At 39.9% G+C, this 19,634-nt stretch overlaps 1 protein-coding gene and 1 pseudogene across 6 annotated transcripts in view; both read left to right on the top strand.

The window, feature by feature from the left end:
- Window positions 1-3,529: 3,529 nt before the first annotated feature.
- Window positions 3,530-3,994, top strand: LOC113626691 (small nuclear ribonucleoprotein Sm D3 pseudogene; annotated as a pseudogene).
- Window positions 3,995-8,924: 4,930 nt separating this feature from the next.
- Window positions 8,925-19,634, top strand: part of KATNAL2 (katanin catalytic subunit A1 like 2) — an 88,319-nt gene continuing 77,609 nt past the window's right edge. For 2 of the 6 annotated variants that reach the window (XM_027118435.1, XM_027118436.1), the window contains exon 1: window positions 8,927-9,137. In XM_027118435.1, coding sequence (XP_026974236.1) covers window positions 9,042-9,137 — 96 coding nt within the window. In that variant the 5' untranslated portion in view covers window positions 8,927-9,041. Of the gene's footprint in view, window positions 9,138-19,634 lie in introns of all 6 variants that reach the window. The other 4 variants (XM_027118438.1, XM_027118437.1, XM_027118441.1 and 1 more) reach the window with 4 other exon arrangements.

Genomic DNA, 19,634 nt, shown 5'->3' on the forward strand with positions numbered 1-19,634 from the left:
GGGGTCTTCCTGGACCGGGGCACGAACCCGTGTCCCCTGCATCGGCCGGCGGACTCTCAACCACTGCGCCACCAGGGAAGCCCTAGAAATTTTATTGTTTTCTTTGTGTGCATGACCTGAAGTTAGGAAGTACTAACCCAGAGAAGCTCTTATACAGGCACATGTGCACCAGGAGATATGTACAAGAATATTTATTCCATCACTGTTTGTAATAGCAAAAAGTTAAAAACAACTTGTCTTGTCCATCAAGGATAGGGTAGATAAATTCATTGTGGTATGTTCCTGCAAAAGAATGCTATGTATGCAGGAAGAAAAAAATGAATAGAGCCAGAGCTTCATATAAGAATATGGACAGGGCTTCCCTGGTGGCGCAGTGGTTAAGAATCCGCCTGCCAATGCAGGGAACACGGGTTCGAGCCCTGGTCCAGGAAGATCCCACATGCCACGGAGCAACTAAGCCCGTGCGCCACAACTACTGAACCTGCGCTCTAGAGCCCACGAGCCACAACTCCTGAGCCCGCGAGACACAACTACTGAGCCACGTGCCACAACTACTGAAGCCCACACGCCTGGAGCCCGTGCTCTGCAACAGGAAAAGCCACCGCAATAAGAAGCCCATGCACTGCAATGAAGAGTAGCCCCTGCTCACCACAACTAGAGAAAAAGCACACGCACAGCAACGAAGACCCAACACAGCCAAAAATAAATAAACAAATAAATAATAAAATTTAAAAAAAAAGAATATGGACAAATCCCCAAAACAATGCCAAATGAAACAATCAAGTTGGAAAAAGTTATATACCTCTCATGTAAATTTTGCAAAAAGGGAAAACAATGCTGTATATTTATGGATACGTACATATGTGATAGAAAACATACATGTGAATGATGAGTATCAAAACCAGGACAGTGGGTACCTCTGAGAGGAAGGGAATAGGATCTGTAGGCTATTCTGGGGGATTCTACTGTATTTGTAAAGTCTTCCTTCTTAAAAAAAAAGATCTGAAGCAAATATGGCACAATGTTAAGATATGATAGAATTGGAAGGTAGGTATACCAACCTATTATCCTCTATATTTGTATGCTTGAAATATTTCATAGTGAAACAAAACCCAAAATGCATCCTAAATCTGATCATTCTTCACTTCACTGCTACTGCCACCATTGTCCTGGATGACCACAGTAGCCTCCTGTCTTTCTATCTTGCTTTCTATCTTGTACCACTACAATCATTCTCCATGTAACATCCAGAATGATTTTTGATAAATATAAATCTGATCTCACCATCCCCTATTCAAAATCTTTCAACAGGTTTACAGCACTCTAAAAATAAAAATTGAACTCCTTACCGGAGTCCACAGGCCCTGTTTTATCTCCCACATTTAGCCTTTATTCTTCCTCCACTGTCATTACTTATTCCCTCAAACTGTGGCACTTCTCACTACCTCAAATTATATTAATTCATGGTTTATGGGTACAATTCTTCCCAGAGTCCCCGCCCCCACTAGAATATAAGTTCCAGGAAGGCAGGGACTTTGTCCTCCACTGTATCCCCACTGCCAAGAACACTGTTTGACTCATATTAAGCATGAAATAAATATTTTCTGGATGAATGAAAAAAATGAATGATTTCATTTTCATTCATATAGAGGAGGAATAACATTTCAGTGGTTAAGAAAAATGATGTAATCAAATGTATGGAGCCTGAAAATGACAGGGTACACTCTCAACAATGACAACAATTGCTAAGACCCATTAAGCACTTATTATGTGCATTTCCAAGCACTAGAACCACTTACATTTTGGGGTGCATGTCAGCCTTGCTCTCCTCAGAGACCCTGCAAACCTGAGACATAGGAACCTCCTTCCTAGCCACAGCTGATTGGATTTGGAGGAGAGGAGACTGAGAAAAACCCATATGTTAGCCAGGGGGAAGCAATCAGGTTCTTTTTCTCAAAAATTTATCCTGAGTGACATGTGCGCTAATGAAGTTTGAAGATGAGTCATGTTAATGGCAGGACATTTTTGAGTGAAAGGAACAACTGCTGAGGTCCTGAAAGCTGCACTGGTATCTATCCTTTCTGAACCTTGTTGTTCAATGTTTCATTGGCTAATGACAAAAGTTACCCGACTATTCTTCCAGAAAAATCCTCTCCCTTCATTTTTAAAACTAATACAGGTAGGTTACTTTCTTTGTTGGTCATTCATTCTCTTAGAAACAAACCAACAACAGCAACAACAAAAATTAGCAATCTCTTAATCAGGGAAACTTGACTAGGGCAGTCTTTCCCACACAAGGTCTCATTTCACTATGAGAAGGTATTACTGTTTCCATTTTACAGATGACGATACAAGGCTTGAACAGGTCCAATACCTTTCCTAAATCACAGAGCAGTAAGTGATGGGGCAAGATTCCAATCCTGGCCTGTGTGCCTCTGAATGTGGTTGCAGGAATGGCAGCAGGAGGACTGTTCACAGATAAAGTTAGGAAGACAGGGCACACATTCTGATACCATTTAGGGTAAATTAGAAAATGACACTGATAACAGTGAAGGTTAAAACCCAGATTTCATTCTATTTTTGGATAAGATCCAGTAAAAGCTCTCTATTCTTATGTTTCAACAACTGTTGGCAGAGAGAAATTTATACCAACACAGACTGTCTGTATGATTAAAACTTTTTCTCTTTCCACTGACAGAGGTAACAGTTTTTAGAGAATGACAGGATACATTCTTTTTAGGTGACATAAAAAATGGAGTTTTAACAATATATATTCAGAAATGAGTTATAGTTGACTGTCAGAGGGTTTGCAGTTAGGCGGGTATCTTTCTTGTCATTCTTGAAAACTCTCCCTCATTCTTGCATGCCTATAGAAGCTCTGTGGAAGGTGGTTTGACATAAGTGAGGCTGTGAATACAGAATTCCAAGGTGTTTGTATGGGAAGAGGCTAGTGAAGAGAAAGGGATAGGCATTGATGGATTCACGCACAATTTGAAGAGCATAATCGGTAAAACAAAAAAGTGTATGAATATAAAGCACTCAGAGTTCACCCTATAAAACATCCTTGCTCTAAGAGAAAGAACAAGTGGAATAACTCGTTTTCTCCAACTGAAGTTGCACTGTGTTTTTCAATATTTTAGAAATAATATGCCTTAAAAAAAAAGAAATAATATCTCTTGAGAAACAAGAGGTAAGCTTTGGCTCTGTTTCATACACGTCAAATGACACAACTTGGAAGCATCAATAACGTGGACACCCAATGCAATTTTGCTACTTTGGTGATTATTGAAACAATGTTTTAAAACTCAAGGATAAGAAATGTAACGAATGTTTTACAGAAGGAGAGGAAAATAAAAATTTCCTTAGAAAGAGGGGAGTTTTTCTTTTGTCTGTAGGTATGAATAGTATAGGAAGCAATTAATGGACACATTTTTTGAAATGGTTCTGGCAGCGTGGGCAGGTTGTTCACACACCTGTTCCTGGAGGCGCAAAAGAAAGGGAGACAGGAGCAGCACGCTCTTCCTCAGAGATGTCTATTGCTGTGCATGTTCAGGTCCTACATGAGGCTGAGGACCACATTGTGAATGTCAGACAAACCCGGCGACGTGTATCATGGGAAGTTCATGAGGCAGGGGACAACAGGAACTGCCAGATGTGCAAGGTCACAGTCCCCTACAGAGGTGATGGGCGGCTCACCTGGACTGTACATCCGTGGCAGGAAGATCCACTTTCTGATCTTGCCAGATATGCTGAAAAACTCACCCACGTTAAAAAGCATGAAAAAGAAAAACCAAGGCTCGGGGCCAGCCGGTGAAAAACTGCTATTCTGAAGGCCCAAATGGCCTCAGGAGAAAGAGGATGTGGAAACATCTTCCAGAAGCAAAGATACATTGTTGAAGAGAACTTTGCCCTTATTTTTTCTTTTAGGTTATCTGGGTTGGGGTGTGGTGGTGGTGAAGTGCATGCTTATGTATATGCCTTAGGTTTTCTTTGACATCTTTCTCTTTAGATGAGGAGAAATGTTAAATTTAATAAACATGGCAGTGGGGTTTTTTTTCTTCTTGAGAAAAAGAGATAGGTCTAACCTGGGGCAATTTTGCCCTCCACGGGACAATCAGCATTTGGCAATGTCTGGTGATATTTTTGGTCGTCACAATTTGGGGGTGCTCTGGCATCTAGTGGGTAGAGGTCAGGGACCTGCTAGACATCCTACGATGCTCAGGTTAGCCCCTCACAACAAAGAACTATCTGGCCTCGAATGTCAACAGTGCTGAGATAGAGAGACCCTGCCCTAGCCCAACAAATCTAGCTGGAGAATTTCAGTGAGAAAAAATGGGTTCCTCTCTTAAAGGAAAAAACACATGCTGCTGCCTTTGTGTTTTCTTTCTAAAGTGGTAGCTTTAATTAAAACTAATTTTACCATACGACCCAGCAATCCCACTACTGGGCATATACCCTGAGAAAACCATAATTCAAAAAGAGTCATGTACCAAAATGTTCATTGCAGCTCTATTTACAATAGCCAGGACATGGAAGCAACCTAAGTGTCCATCAACAGATGAATGGATAAAGAAGATATGGCACATATATACAATGGAATATTACTCAACCATAAAACGAAACAAAATTGAGTTATTTGTAGTGAGGTGGATGGACCTAGAGTCTGTCATACAGAGTGAAGTAAGTCAGAAAGAGAAAAACAAATACCGTATGCTAACACATATATATGGAATCTGAGGGAAAAAAAAAAAGGTCATGAAGGACCTAGGGATAAGACGGGAATAAAGACACAGACCTACTAGAGCATGGACTTGAGGATATGGGGAGGGGGAAGGGTAAGCTGTGACAAAGTGAGAGAGAGGCATGGACATACATACACTACCAAACATAAAGTAGATAGCTAGTGGGAAGCAGCCGCATGGCACAGGGAGATCAGCTTGGTGCTTTGTGACCGCCTGGAGGGGTGGGATAGGGAGGATGGGAGGGAGGGAGATGCAAGAGGGAAGAGATATGGGAACATATGTATATGTATAACTGATTCACTTTGTTATAAAGCAGAAACTAACACACCATTGTAAAGCAATTATACTCCAATAAAGATGTTAAAAAAAAAAGAATATTTGAAGAAGAGAAAAAAACCCAAAACAAAAAACTAATTTTAAGACAGGGTGAGATGAGATTGGGGAGTGATGTACATGTGAAAATGAGGGATTTGAATGCTCTAGGTTACAGGATTTTGTAGGTAGTAGTGTGATAAGATCTCTATTCTAGAAAACTAACACTGGGAGTAAGTCAGGGGTCAAGTGACCTCCAAAGATGTCCTCTGAGAGTGTCTCATTCATGATAGTCCCCATGTCATGACCCCTCATCTAGGCTACACAGCCTCATTTCTGACCTCCCAGGTCCTGGCAGTCACCCTTTCCAAGTCACCTTAATTTCTGGAGAATATTTTCACTGGGTATAGAACACTTAACTTCACAGTATTTGATTTTCTTTCAGCCCTTTAAAGATGTTTACTATGACCATCTGGACTCATGTTGTTTCCATGTCTTGGCTATTGTAAATAATGCTGCAATGAATATGGGTGTGCAGATACCTCTTCAGGATAGTGATTTCATTTCCTATGGGTATGTATCCAGAAGTGGAATTGCTATACCATATGATAGCTCTATTTTTAATTTTTTAAAAAAACCTCCATACCGTTTTCCATAGTGGTTGTACTAGTTTATGGTTTCACTGAGAGTGCAGTTCCCTTTTCTCCACATCCTTATCTCTTGTATTTTTAATAATAACCATTCCAACAGGTGTGAGATGATATATCATTCTGATTTTGATTTGCATTTCCCTTATGATTAATGAGGTTGAGCATCTTTCCATGTACTTGTTGGTCGTTTGTATGTCTTCTTTGCGAAAACATCTATTCAAGTCCTCTGACCATTTTGAAATTGGATTGTTTGGTTTTTTGCTATTGTGTTGTATGAGTTCCTTACACATCTTGTATATTAACCCCTTATCAGAACGATGGCAAATATTTTCTTACATTCCATAGGTTGCCTTTTCTTTTTATCAATCATTTCTTTTGCTGTGCAGAAGCCTTTAGGTTGATATAATCCCACCTGTTCATTTTTGTTTTGGTCATGTGTGCTTTTGGTGTCATATTGAAAAAAAAAAATCATTGCCAAGACCAATGTTAAGGAGCTTTTTCCCTAGGTTTTCTTCTGGGACTTTTATGGTTTCGGGTCTTACATTCAAGTCCTTAATCCATTTCAAGTTAGTTTTTGTGAGTGGTGTAAGATAAGAGTCCAATTTCATTCTTTTGCATGGGAATATCCAGTTTTCCCAACACTATTTATTGAAGAGACTGTCCTTTACCCATTGAGTATTCTTGGTTTCCTTGTCAAACATTAGTTGACCAAAAATGTATTTCTTAATGTGTGTCTCAGTTGGAAACATTTGAAAGCCAGTGGTTATGTAGAGAAAATTCTTTAGAAACACTTATATTACATTTGGAAATAAGTCAAAAGATAGTACAGCATATCCTTTCAATGTCATACTAGAGCAATGTTTAAGAGGCCCAACTGCTTTCCAAGAGGACTTTTTGCGATGATGGAAATGTTCTATATCTGTGTTGTCCAATATATTAGCCATTAGCTACATATGACAATTGAATATGTGAAATGTGGCTAGTGTGACTGAGGAACTGAATGTTTAACTTTATTTAATTTTAATTAGTTAAAATTTAAATGTAAATGGCCAAAACTAGAGGAATGTTTCTATGTCCTTTAGAAAAGAAAATGTCAAGATTTTACTGCCCTGTAGAACATTAACTAATTTTGTATCTAAGCTAGCAATCTTATCCTAACCTTTCTTCTCAAAATGCCTATAAATACCCAGTTCCCCAAAATGCTCTTTAAACCAGCTTTACCATCTTACTGGCTCCCTCAGTGAGTTAGATAAAACCTTTGACATTATGTCCGTTCATATCAAAGAGAGTCATATTTTTAACTTTTTTTTTTTTTTGCGGTACGCGGGCCTCTCACTGTTGTGGCCTCTCCCGTTGAGGAGCACAGGCTCCAGACGCGCAGGCCCAGCGGCCATGGCTCACGGGCCCAGCCGCTCCGCAGCATGTGGGATCCTCCCTGACTGGGGCATGAACCCGTGTCCCCTGCATCGGCAGGCGTACTCTCAACCACTGTGCCACCAGGGAAGCCCATATTTTTAACTTTTTTGAAAGTCATGTCAACAAAAGAATGTGCTAAGTGTAGCGTAAAAGGATATATAGTGGAATCAGGAATTAGTTTTCTCTCCACCTAAGCTCTGCCTGGAGTAAGTATTGTGATCTGATAAACACCACTGATTTGTCCTAGAAAGTGATTCCGGAGCTGACTCTTAGTAGGCAAAATAGGCTTCAATTAGGCAAATGAGGTAGGAATGATCCTCCAAGCAAAATGAACTGCTCAGGACTGGTTCACAAGCATTGTAAGCAGTTCATTTATGCTGGAGTGAGAGATGAGGGGAGGTGTCTGGGTCAGGGTGGGAATGACAGGTGAAACTGGACAGAAAGAATAGCAAGAGAGTGTAGTGGAAAGGAACACTGGCTTCAGTCAGGAGACCTAGGTTTGCATCTTAACTCTATCTAGTTGGATAACCTAAAATGAGCTAACTCAGCTCTTTGAGCCTGTTTCCACAACTGTAAATTGGGAGTATTAATAACTTTCCATGGGGTGTTAGGAGTAAATTGGATAAACACATAAATCACATAGTACATTGCCTGGTGCCCTACTTTAAATGTTTAATAAATTATAGCTATTATTACTAATGAGAGAGCAGTGAACAACTTCAAATGGTGCCAAGTTTAAATTTGGTAAAGTGTAAAATAATCTATAATTGGATTTCCTATTTAGGAAGTTATTGGCAACTTTGGCAAGAACAGCTTCAAAGAAGTAGGAGCAGAAAGTGTTGAGAAATGAATGGGAGGTGACGAAGTGAAGAAGAGGATAGCCAGTTCTTCCAGAAAGCTTGAAGTGAGTGCCAGAGAGGTGATTCAATTTAACAATACAAGATGAGAACTTTTTTTTTTTTTTTTTTTTGTGGTACGCGGGCCTCTCACTGTTGTGGCCTCTCCCGTTGAGGAGCACAGGCTCCAGACGCGCAGGCTCAGCAGCCATGGCTCACAGGCCTAGCCGCTCCGCGACATGTGGGATATTCCCGGACCGGAGCACAAACCCGTGTCCCCTGCATCGGCAGGGGGACTCTCAACCACTGAGCCACCAGGGAAGCCCGAGAACTTTTTTTTTAGATTGAGGAGACTTGAATATTTTTGTATACTGAGGGGAGAATGGATGAAGGAAGCCAAAGATAATGAGGAGAAGATGTTTAGAATAAGATTCATAGCAAAAGAGACTGAAGGGAAAGACCTTGAAGACACAAGAGTAGTTAGTAGATGAAGAAAATAAAGCAGAGGAAAAAGTAAAGTCCATGTTTGTCCACTTCTAATGAGTAGGTCTGATGTGGGGGAAATTGGAGGGGAAGGAAAAGTTTAATGCACAGTTTGCATCCAAGATAGCCCCTGACAGCCATAGTCCACATCAGATTCTATCAGTCTAGATGGACCAAGTACAGACAATTTCAAAGTAAAGCAGGAAGGAATTTCCAAACCTTTTTCTTAATCAGGAGGGAGAGGGGGGCCTAGAGAAGACGGGATGCCAAAATAGAGTCTTGGGAACAGAAGCATTGGGTCACGAAGGCCTGAACAACTGCCGAAATCAAGGACAAATACTATGGTGCATAAACTTTAGAGACAGAATTTAGGGAAACAAAACAATTGCAAATGACCCAAGACCTGCCAATCATCCCCTTTCTGTCTCTCGATTGGTCAGTGCCGTGCAAAACCTCTGGATTAACAGATTTATTTTAACATTGATTGGCATGAGTAAAGAGTCCATCTTTGCCCAGTGATTGGCTGGCATGTCCAGGCTCTGGCCAATCCTGAAGGGGGCGGGCTGGTTAAGCGTCAGGTTTCCCTGAGCCGCCATCGGTGGATGTACTGTCAGCCTAGAAACTGGTTCCTTTTCTCCCTGCTGTCGATGGAGCTTTCTTACCAGACTCTCAAATTCACTCATCAGGCGCGGGAAGCGGTAAGGAAAGCATATACAAAAAAAGAATTGTACTACCAGGAGCTCCTCTCCCCTTGTTGCTGCGGGCCGATTCGAGTGTCTCCAGTTGCTATGGTGACAGAGTCCGCCGCCCGAGTAGAGCAAGCGCAAAGTCTGGGGACTGGGCTTGAGGCAGGGGGTGAGGGAAGGATGGGTCTGGGACGCAGGCGGGTTTGGACTTGACAACGGGTTTGTTGAGAGACGGCAGGGTTGGTTTGTGACTGAGGAAGTGAGGTGTCGAAGGGGAGGTATTATTAGGCAGGCCGAGTCTTGATGGGTGAGCAGGTTTGGGGTGTGTTCAAAATGGAATTGTTCAAAGACAGGACAACACTGACCTGGGAGTTGGAATACTGGGTTCTGGTCCTGATTCACTACTACCAAGGCTGACAGACCTTAGGAATTCAATTCCTCTCTCAGGTTCCGGTTCCCCATTTGAAAGTAGGTAATTGGATTACAATCCTTTTCACAGGAAGTTAACATGAATTTTACAATACCATACTGTTTCCTGTTGTCTGTGTTATCCGCTAACTGGCTCAGCAATACTTTCCACAACAAAAAATGTGAATTGAAGATGTACTATATGCCAGGCTCTGGGGAAATAAAAGCAATGCTTTAGGGGGAAAAATGATTTTAAAAAATTTAAATTAAAAAATACTGAAGCTTCCCTGGTGGCGCAGTGGTTGAGAGTCCGCCTGCCGATTCAGGGGACACGGGTTCGTTCCCCGGTCCGGGAGGATCCCACATGCCGCGGAGCGGCTGGGCCTGTGAGCCATGGCCGCTGAGCCTGCGTGTCCAGAGCCTGTGCTCTGCAACGGGAGAGGCCACAACAGTGAGAGGCCCGCGTACCGCCAAAAATAAATAAATAAATAAATAAAAATTTAAAAAATACTGGTGGGCTTCCCTGGTAGCGCAGTGGTTGAGAGTACGCCTGCCGATGCAAGGGACACGGGATCGTGCCCCGGTCTGGGAAGATCCCACATGCCGCAGAGCGGCTGGGCCCGTGAGCCATGGCCGTTGAGCCTGCGCGTCCGGAGCCTGTGCTCCGCAACGGGAGGGGCCACAGCAGTGAGAGGCCCGCGTACCGCAAAAAACAAACAAACAAACAAACAAAAATACTGGTATCTAAGCTCCACCTCCCGAGATACTGATTTACTGGTCTTGTTGTATCCTGTGCATTGATATTTTAGAAAATCTCAATAGGTGATTATAATGTGTAGCCAAGGTTATGAACCACCACTTTAGTGTCTCCCACCTTTAGAAAAAAAACTAATAATACACGGAAAAGGTAACCCTTTGGTCTCACATCCCCTCTACCTAGCAACCTCTCTCCAACTTCTCCAATTTCTCTCCAACTTCTGGAAAGGATTGGCTACACTTGCTGTTGCTACTTCCTCACCTCTGTCCATTCCAACCTGAGCCTGAACTACCTGCATCAGAACATTTTGAACTGGCTTTTAATAAAGCAGATTCCTGCACCTCCCTGAGAATTACTGAATCAGAAACTCTCAGGGATGGGGGTCTTGAAACTTGCATTGTAAATGCACACTCCAGGTTTGAAAACCACTGTCCTAGATGGTCTTATACATTTTCATGACTTCCAATGCCATCTGTATGCCAACAACTCCCCCAAACTGACTCTAGACTGGACTTCTTTGCTGAGCCCCAAACCCATGTGATATCTTAGAATATGGAACACGGAGAGCACAATGAATCAATTGATTGTTTGACAAATCCAGTGGGGAATCTCAAGAATCTGCATGTTAACTTGTTCAACCCCTAACATTTAACCTTCTTCTCTAAAACCTGTTATCTTTCCCAGTCTTCCTCTCTCTGGGAATGTGAAACCGCCATCCACCCAATTGCTCCAATCAGAATTCTGGGAATCATCCTTAGCTCCTTCTACCTGCTAATTCCTCCTCCCGTCCTCTACATAAGGAAGGCATCAGCAAATCTTACTGATTCTATTTCTATAATGGGTCTTTAATAATAGCCTTTATCCAGGTCCAAGCCACTATCATCTCTCACTTGAACCATTTCAATAGCCTCTTAACTATCCCCCCTGTTGGTTTTGCCTCCTTCCAGTCCATTCTTCATCTAATGATCAGAGTGATCTTAAAATTGTGTCACTCCCTGGCTGGGATCCTTTTAATGGCTTTCCATTACACTTGGGATAAAACCCCCAACCTTGACATGATCTATAGAGCAGGCAGTGATGTGGCCCAACTTCTACATCCAGCCTCTTTCTCACCACTTTCCATATTGCCTCGCACTGCTCCAGGCACATTCTCTCAGATCTGACATGTTTCTGAACTCCGTATGGTTTGTACCACACAGGTTACCATTTAATTGTGATTAATTTATGTTATTACCTATTTCCTGCATGTGACATAGCCTCTCAAACAGAATTCATGTGACTTGGAAACAGAGACCCAGTCTTATTTTTTTGTTCTATTCCATAGATGGGACTAAGAGCCATATTTAGGTATGCTCATTGATGTCTTGAACTTTTGGGGTCTGAGTGCAAGAACTGTGTCTGTGGAGGGAATAAGGTTGAGGTGGGGGAGGTGATCAGTGAGTTGGATATAAAAAGGATTGCATGTCCACAAGGAATTTTGATCATCTATGTTGTCTACTGTATTAGGATTTCAAGAATACTTCCTTTTTATTTGGTTAATTTTTATTGTAGTTTCAAATTAAAAAAAAATATATATATATATTTTAAATATATATATATTGGATTTCTGTTTTAAACAAAGTAATGCCAGCACTCAGTTTAAAAACATTTAATAGTTCTACAAAACTTAAGAAAAAATGTTTCCTGCTTCCTTTCACACCGCCTTCAAATATTGCTCCCCAGAAGCAACTGCTTTTACCCTTCTTAGCAGCTTCTTCAAAATAACAAGTTAAAACTTCTGAATTCTGATTTTTCATTCTCAGATGTAAATTCTATTTACTTTAATGGAAAATGAGCATTTGGCTTTTTTTAACCTACCTTGCTCCTTCCCCATCCTCTATCACTAGCCCATACTTAACTTCCCTTCCTCCATTTTCCCAAGATCATTTTATCACAATTTTTGGTTAAATACATATTCAGTACAGTTATGTATATTAATCTGACCATGAAAGTGTTATTCACAGCTGATATGGTACACTGTGGTTATATTTTATTTTTTATTTAACTTTGGGCAGGACTCAATCATAGCTTAACTATGCCTTACCCTTTGGCTTAATTTTCTGTATATTTGATGACTACTTTCTTCCTAAATTTTCTGAAGGAATTGTAAAACTCCTTTCCATATGGTGAAGCTCACCAGGAAATCTTGCAGTTTCTTTTTTTTTCTTAGTGATATCCTTTCTGGACCTCTTGCATCTCCTGCTTTGTAGACTGGTTGTTCTCTGGGCTTGCTATGCAGCATTCTTCCTGGGAAATCCCTTCCCCTCTTCCCTGTGTCAGAAACCCTGTTTCTTGGATCCCATGTCTTCTTCCTTCTTGTCCTATATCCCTGTTTTAGTGAAACATACTGACCAATGACTGCCTGAGAAAAGGTACATGGGAGGCAAAGTTTTTGAAGTAAGGTACCATGTATGAAACTCTGTACTTCTCTCACCTTGTTGATGGTTTGGCTGAGATTAATATTCTAGGCTGGAATTGATTTCATCTCATTTGAGAAGGCATTTCTCCATTATCTTTTAGCTTCCAATGTGACTGCAACAAGTCTGGTGCTATTCTTTCTCTGAAAGCTTTTAGAATCTTCTCCTTACCGTCCCTGGTTTCTGAATTTTCATGAAGATATTGCTTGTTGAGAATCCCTTTTCATTCACAGCACTGGTATGCAGTTATGAGCCATTTAGATCAGGGAATTCATGCCCTCAATTCTGGAAAATATTCTTGCATTATTTCTTTAGATAATTTTTTCCCTTTCTTTTTTCTCCTCTCTTGCTCTTCCTTCCTTCCTTTCTTCTTCTTTCTTTCTCTCTCTCCCTCCCTCCTTCCTTCCTTCCTTCCTTTTGTATTTTTAAGGTTTTTCTTTTCCCTGGCAGTCCTATTCATTGGATATTTGACTTCCAAATGGAACCTCTAATCATGTTGTTTTCTGTTTTATTTTACATCGCTTACTTTTCTTGCTTTTCGTATCAAGAGACCTCTTCAACTTTTTATCCCATTTTGTTGAGTTTTAAATTTCTGCTATTGTATTTTTATTTCCAGGTACTTTCTTATTGTCTCAATGTTTCTTTTTCACGGCATCTTGTTCTTACAGGATTCCATGGCTCCTTTTATCTCCCTGAGGTTTCCTCTCTCTCTCTCCCTCCCTCCCTCTTTGTCTTTTGCTCCTAGCATTATGTCTATTTCCCCTCAGGTTTTTCTTTGCTTTTTTCCCTGGTGCTCTGTCTTTCATGTAGGAGGTTTTCCTCAGAAGTCTAGTGAACCTTGCCTGAGGTGAGACACCTAAAAGCTAATTAGAATCCGTGTGTTTTAGAAGAGGCTCTTCAAATAAAGATGGGTTTCTCTGTAGGATGATCACGAAGCCAGGGGCCTTTTCACTGGGACATCCCCAAATGCCAGTTAGTGTCTGTAGGTCTTTGCTCTGAGGCCTTCAGTGTCTCTAAGGAGAAGTCCTTCTCACCCTTCTACAGGGAATGAGGGCAAAACAAGCATGGTTGCCACCACTGTTGGAGTTGAACAGGGAAAGACAATTGAGTGGGGGGGTTGGGGGCTTCTCCTCACTCTTCAGTGTATAAATTATACTTAATTACTCCTTCCTTTAAAAAAAATTCCTTTACCATCACTTTAATGTGATTTTGGGAGAGAGCAGAGATAAACAATCTCTAGAACAGTTTTGTTTTACAGATATTTATTGAATGCCTACTGGGTACAAAGACTCGTACTAGTTGCTTTTGCAGGGGGTGGTTTCAGAGAGGTGAATGTAAAAAAAAAAAAAGAACTAATATATGATTCATACCTAAAAGATAACTTTATTTTGTTATTGTTGGTTTCAAGCTAGGCGTTTGTCATACATGTTTATATATTAAAATTTACTTTTAAATATGGTTATTTCTTGGCATATGATAGGGGTTGGTGGCTGAGCATAAGAATGGGAGTTAGATACTCTTGAATTCATACCCCGGTTTTTACTTAATACTGAGGTAAATATGCATTTATTCATCAGCTCATACAATGAACACTTACTTAGTGACTGCTATGTATAAAACGTGGTGTTTTGAGATACCCATGATGTTTTGTGCATTGACACAGTTGATTATCCGTGGGAAATGCCTCTTCTCTTGGTTTTCATAATGCTACAGTTTCCTAGAGTTCTGTTTTCCTTCTTGGCCTCCTTAATGAGCTTATGTTTCTCTGCCCCTTACATTTTTGTTCTTTAGGATCTGAACTTGCCTTTCTTGGTCAGCCTGCTTCCCAAACTTGACAAAGTGCCCCTCCTTGATGCAATGAGTAGACATCACCATGCCACCTTTATCCCAGGAAATTATAATTGAATTTTTCCTTGTTGATTGCCTCCCCTGACCCCAGTAGACTATAAGCTCCTTGAGGGCAAGGACTCTGGCAAGTTTCTTTCCTGACTGGTAAACTGATCATGCTTCTGCAGGGCTTCTGAGTCTTTAATGTGCACACTGAACACCTGGGATGTTTTGAAAATTCAGATTGTGATCCAGTAGTTCTGGATGGGGCATGAATCATGAACTCTCTTGTGGTACTGATATTGTAGTGATCTGTGGGTAGCAAAATCTGTGAGTGGAGAATTTTCTCCTATTCCATTTTAAATTTAGTGTTTAATTAAAATAAGACTATATGCAATTTGTAAACCTCCGCCACTTTCTTTTTTTAAACTTGAAGGTAAGATCCTCGGGGCAAGGAAGCTCTGAGGAGCAATTGCTTCAGTGTTTTTAGTTTGACCATACAATTAAAACCAAACAAACAGTAATTGGTCTCAGTGCAGAAGAATGGTTTTTAGAAAGCCATAATTGATCCACACATTCGTGTGTACACACAAAATAATCTGAAAAATAGTTAAGTTTATTTATTCTCATGTGTCATTACATGTACTTTTTAAAAGTTGTGACTTTGCTTGTGTGAAACTTATATTAAAAATATCTGCTATAGGGCTTCCCTGGTGGCGCAGTGGTTGAGAGTCCGCCTGCCAATGCGGGGGATGTGGGTTCGTGCCCCGGTTTGGGAGGATCCCACATGCCGCGGAGCGGCCGGGCCCGTGAGCCATGGCCGCTGGGCCTGCGCGTCCGGAGCCTGTGCTCCGCGGCGGGAGAGGCCACAACAGTGAGAGGCCCGCATACCGCAAAAAAAAAAAAAAAAAAAAAAAAAAAAAATATCTGCTATAAGTGTTAGCTAATTAATGAGGTGTCAGATTAGGTTTTTAAATGAGCGTTGATAAATGCCTTAGCTTTTATTAATTGCATGGGCCCCTAAAAAAAAAAAAACTAGAGTAATTGAAAATTTAATTACATCAATGTTTTTCTTCAGAGAACTAAGGCTTATTAAGCTTTAAATGTTCAAACATTTAAGCGTCTATTGAAATACCAATAGCTATAAACAATGTGCAGTTCTAAATACTAATTAAACAAACTCTACCTCACCATAAAGCTAAACTGAATTTTAAGTAACTCATGTTTTAAGTTCTCGGCTCTGCTCTTACGTAAGGAAGGTTAAGCACTTCACTACCGAGCACTGCCGTAGCCTTGTGGGCATCTTCAAAAGTGCTGTGGCTGCTGTTGGGCCCCATTCTTCCTGTACCTGGACCAAGAAAGGGAGGCTGAGCAGACAACCTGGAACATTTTGCTAGTGTCACGTTGCTACTCTTGGAGATTTGTTCTTTTTTCTTTTCTTTTTCTTTTTAACCACTAACTGAGAATATGAGAATATACAGATATGACTTTGTATATCTGATGTTTTGGGTTAAAAACATCCTTTCTTTCTTTTGTAAAAATAATGTTAATTTTATTAGGTTTTATTTTTAAGGATAAAAAGTATATATCTCTCCACTCAGGTCAATCTTGTAAACATTAAGAAAATGATAAAGCTTTCTGCTCTCAAATGTGGTAGAGTAAATGGTACCAGACTAGCCTTCCTGCTATATGTAACTAGGAAACTGGACTAAATATATGAATAATCTGTTTTCAGACTTTGGGCAATGTGATCATGAGACAAGATCTTCTGCCTGGAAGCAGTAACTGGGTTCTAGCACACAAGGGAGTATCTAGGCAGGGCACAGCAGTTTTGCAGAGATGAGACAAGGGAGTTGAGTTTGGGAAGACTTAGCTGGTTAGAATTGGGAGGGAAGAGGAACAGAGAGGAGGGAGCTAGGCAAACAAATTGCTCCATACATCTGAGTTTTTGGCTGAATACTAAGCTGTGCATACACAGAGTGGAAATGTATGAAGCTGGGGAAAAACCAATTATCAGGGAACTATAAGCTGAACAACTACTGGTGCTCACATAACATTGAGAGACATTTGAAGTCCAGCCAACCTGAGTGGAGACTTCTTGTGGAACAGCAGAGCATTTAGTAGAGATTCCAGGAAGGCAGTGCATTAAGAGTAACCCTAAACTAGGCTTAGAATAAAATTGACTTTGGATAACCTCCTTCCTAACAAAGCTTGATAGAATCAGACTTACCTGCAAATAACTAACCTATCTGCCCCCTCAAAACCCTCAAAATACTTAAAAGAAGGCAATATAACCTAGGTATTCACAAGACTGGCATCCAAGGAAATAACTACTAGCGGTCATAAAACCCAGGAAAATGTGCCCAAACCAGGACAAAAATCAGTCAACAGAAGATCCAGTAATACAACAAAAGACAGAATTAGCAGACAGGGTCTTTAAAAATAGCTATTATAAATATGTTTAAACATTTAAGGGAAACATGATTATAAAAAGGAGAAAAACAGAAGAGATAAGAAGAATAAAATGGAACTTAACAGACTTGAAAAATATGCAGAATTGTTTCTGGGTCCTCAAGTCTGTTCCATGGGCCTTTTTGTCTATTTCCTGTGCTAATACCACACTGTCTTAATAAATATAGTTGTATCCATTCTTGATATCCATTAGAGCAAAGACTTCTACTTGTTCTTTTCTTGTCAAATGGTCACACTATTATTTGTTCTTGTAGTTCCTTTAGGTGTAAGATTAGATTGTTTATTTGAGATTTTTCTTGTTTCTTGAGGTATGATTGTATTGCTATAGACTTTCCTCTTAGAACTGCTTTTGCTGCATTCCATAGGTTATGGATCGTAATGTTTTCGTTGTCATTTGTCTCTAGGTATTTTTTGATTTCCTCGTTGATTTCTTCAGTGATCGCTTGGTTATTTATTTACTTATTGTTTAGCCTCCATGCGGTTGTGTTTTTTTACGTTTTTTTCCCTGTAATTGATTTCTAATCTCATAGCATTGTGGTTGGAAAAGATGCTTAATATGATTTCAATTTTCTCAAATTTACCAAGGCTTGATTTGTGACCCAAGATGTGATCTATCCTGGAGAATGTCCGTGTGCACTTAAGAAGAAAGAGTAATCTGCTGTTTTCAGATGGAACGTCCTATAAATATCAATTAAATCTATCTGGTCTGTTGTGTCATTTAAAGCTTGTGTTTCCTTATTAATTTTCTGTCTGGATGATCTGTCCATTGGTTTAAGTGAGGTGTTAAAGTCCCCCACTATTATTGTGTTACTGTCGATTTCCCTTTTTATAGCTGTTAGCATTTGCCGTATGTGTTGAGGTGCTCCTATGTTGGGTGCATATATATTTATAATTGTTATATCTTCTTCTTGGATTGATCCCTTGATCATTATGTAGTGTCCTTCCTTGTCTCTTGAAACATTCTTTATTTTAAAGTCTATTTTATCTGATATGAGTATTGCTACTCCAGCTTTATTTGATTTCCATTTGCATGGAGTGTCTTTTTCCATCCCCTCACTTTCAGTCTGTATGTGTTCCTAGGTCTGAAATGGGTCTCTTGTAGACAGCGTATATATGGGTCTTGTTTCTATATCCATTCAGCGTGCCTGTGTCTTTTGGTTGGAGCATTTAATCCAATCACGTTTAAGGTAATTATCGATATGTATGTTCCAATTACCATTTTCTTAATTGTTTTGGGTTTGTTTTTGTGGGTCCTTTTCTTCTTTTGTGTTTCCCACTTAGAGAAGTTCCTTTAGCATTTGTTGTAGAGCTGGTTTGGTGGTGCTGAATTCTCTTAGCTTGTGCTTGTCTGTAAAGCTTTTGATTTCCCTGTCAAATCTGAATGAGATCCTTGCCGGGTAGTCATCTTGGTTGTAGGTTCTTCCCTTTCATCACTTTAAATATATCGTGCCAATCCCTTCTGACTTGTAGAGTTTCTGCTGAGAAATCAGCTCTTAACCTTATGGGAGATCCCTTGTATGTTATTTTTCCCTTGTTGCTTTTAATAATTTTTCTTTGTCTTTAGTTTCTGTCAATTTGATTAGTATGTGTCTCGGCGCGTTTCTCCTTGGGTTTATCCTGCCAGGGACTCTCTGCACTTCCTGGACTTGGGTGGCTCTTTCCTTTCCCATGTTAGGGAAGTATTTGACTATAATCACCTCAAATATTTTCTCCAGTCCTGTCTCTCTTTCTTCTCTATCTGGAACCCCTATAATGTGAATGTTGTTGCATTTAATGTTGTCCCAGAGGTCTCTTAGGCTGTCTTCTCATTTCTTTTCATTCTTTTTTCTTTATCCTGTTCCACGTAACAAAAAGAATAAAATATCTAGGAATACACCTACCTAAGACCTGTATGCAGAAAATTATAAGACACTGATGAAAGAAATTAAAGATGATACAAATAGATGGAGAGATATACCTTTTCTCTCTTTAAGAGATGCATTTAAAGATTTAAACTTCCCTCCAATCACTACTTTGCCTGCTTCCACGTGTTTTAATATGTAGCATTTTAATTTTTTCCTTTTCATTCAATTTCACATATTTTCTAACATCTGTTATGATTTTTCTCTGACCCGTAAGTATTTAGAAGTGTATTATTTGCATATGGGTAGTCTGTTGATACCTTTGGACATTGTTTTCTAGATTAACTGCATTGTGTCTACATAACAATATTCTACATAACAATCTACATGATTTCAGTCCTCTAACATTTGTCAAGAATTGTTTTATGGCTCAGTGAATGGTTAAGTTTCTTAATTGTGTTGTTCAAATCTTTTATATCTTACAGATTTTTTTCTTCTTCTTCTGTTAATTATTGAGGACGGCATATAAATATCTCTCACTGTGATTGTATTTTTTTGCCTATTTCTCGTTTTGATTTTGTCAATTTTTGCTTTATTTATTTTGATACCATGTTACTATGTACATAAAAATTTAGGATTGTTATCTTCAATTAATTTCTGTGTTTTATGTGAGATAGGGGTTAAGCTTTGTTTTTTTCTTATTTGGTTATCCAGTTGCTCTAGGACCTTTAAAATTTTTTTTGAATTA

The sequence above is a fragment of the Aethalodelphis obliquidens genome, unplaced genomic scaffold (assembly GCF_003676395.1).
Source record: "Aethalodelphis obliquidens isolate GAN/ISIS:26980383/991018 unplaced genomic scaffold, ASM367639v1 scaffold19, whole genome shotgun sequence".
Lineage (NCBI taxonomy): Eukaryota > Metazoa > Chordata > Mammalia > Artiodactyla > Delphinidae > Aethalodelphis > Aethalodelphis obliquidens.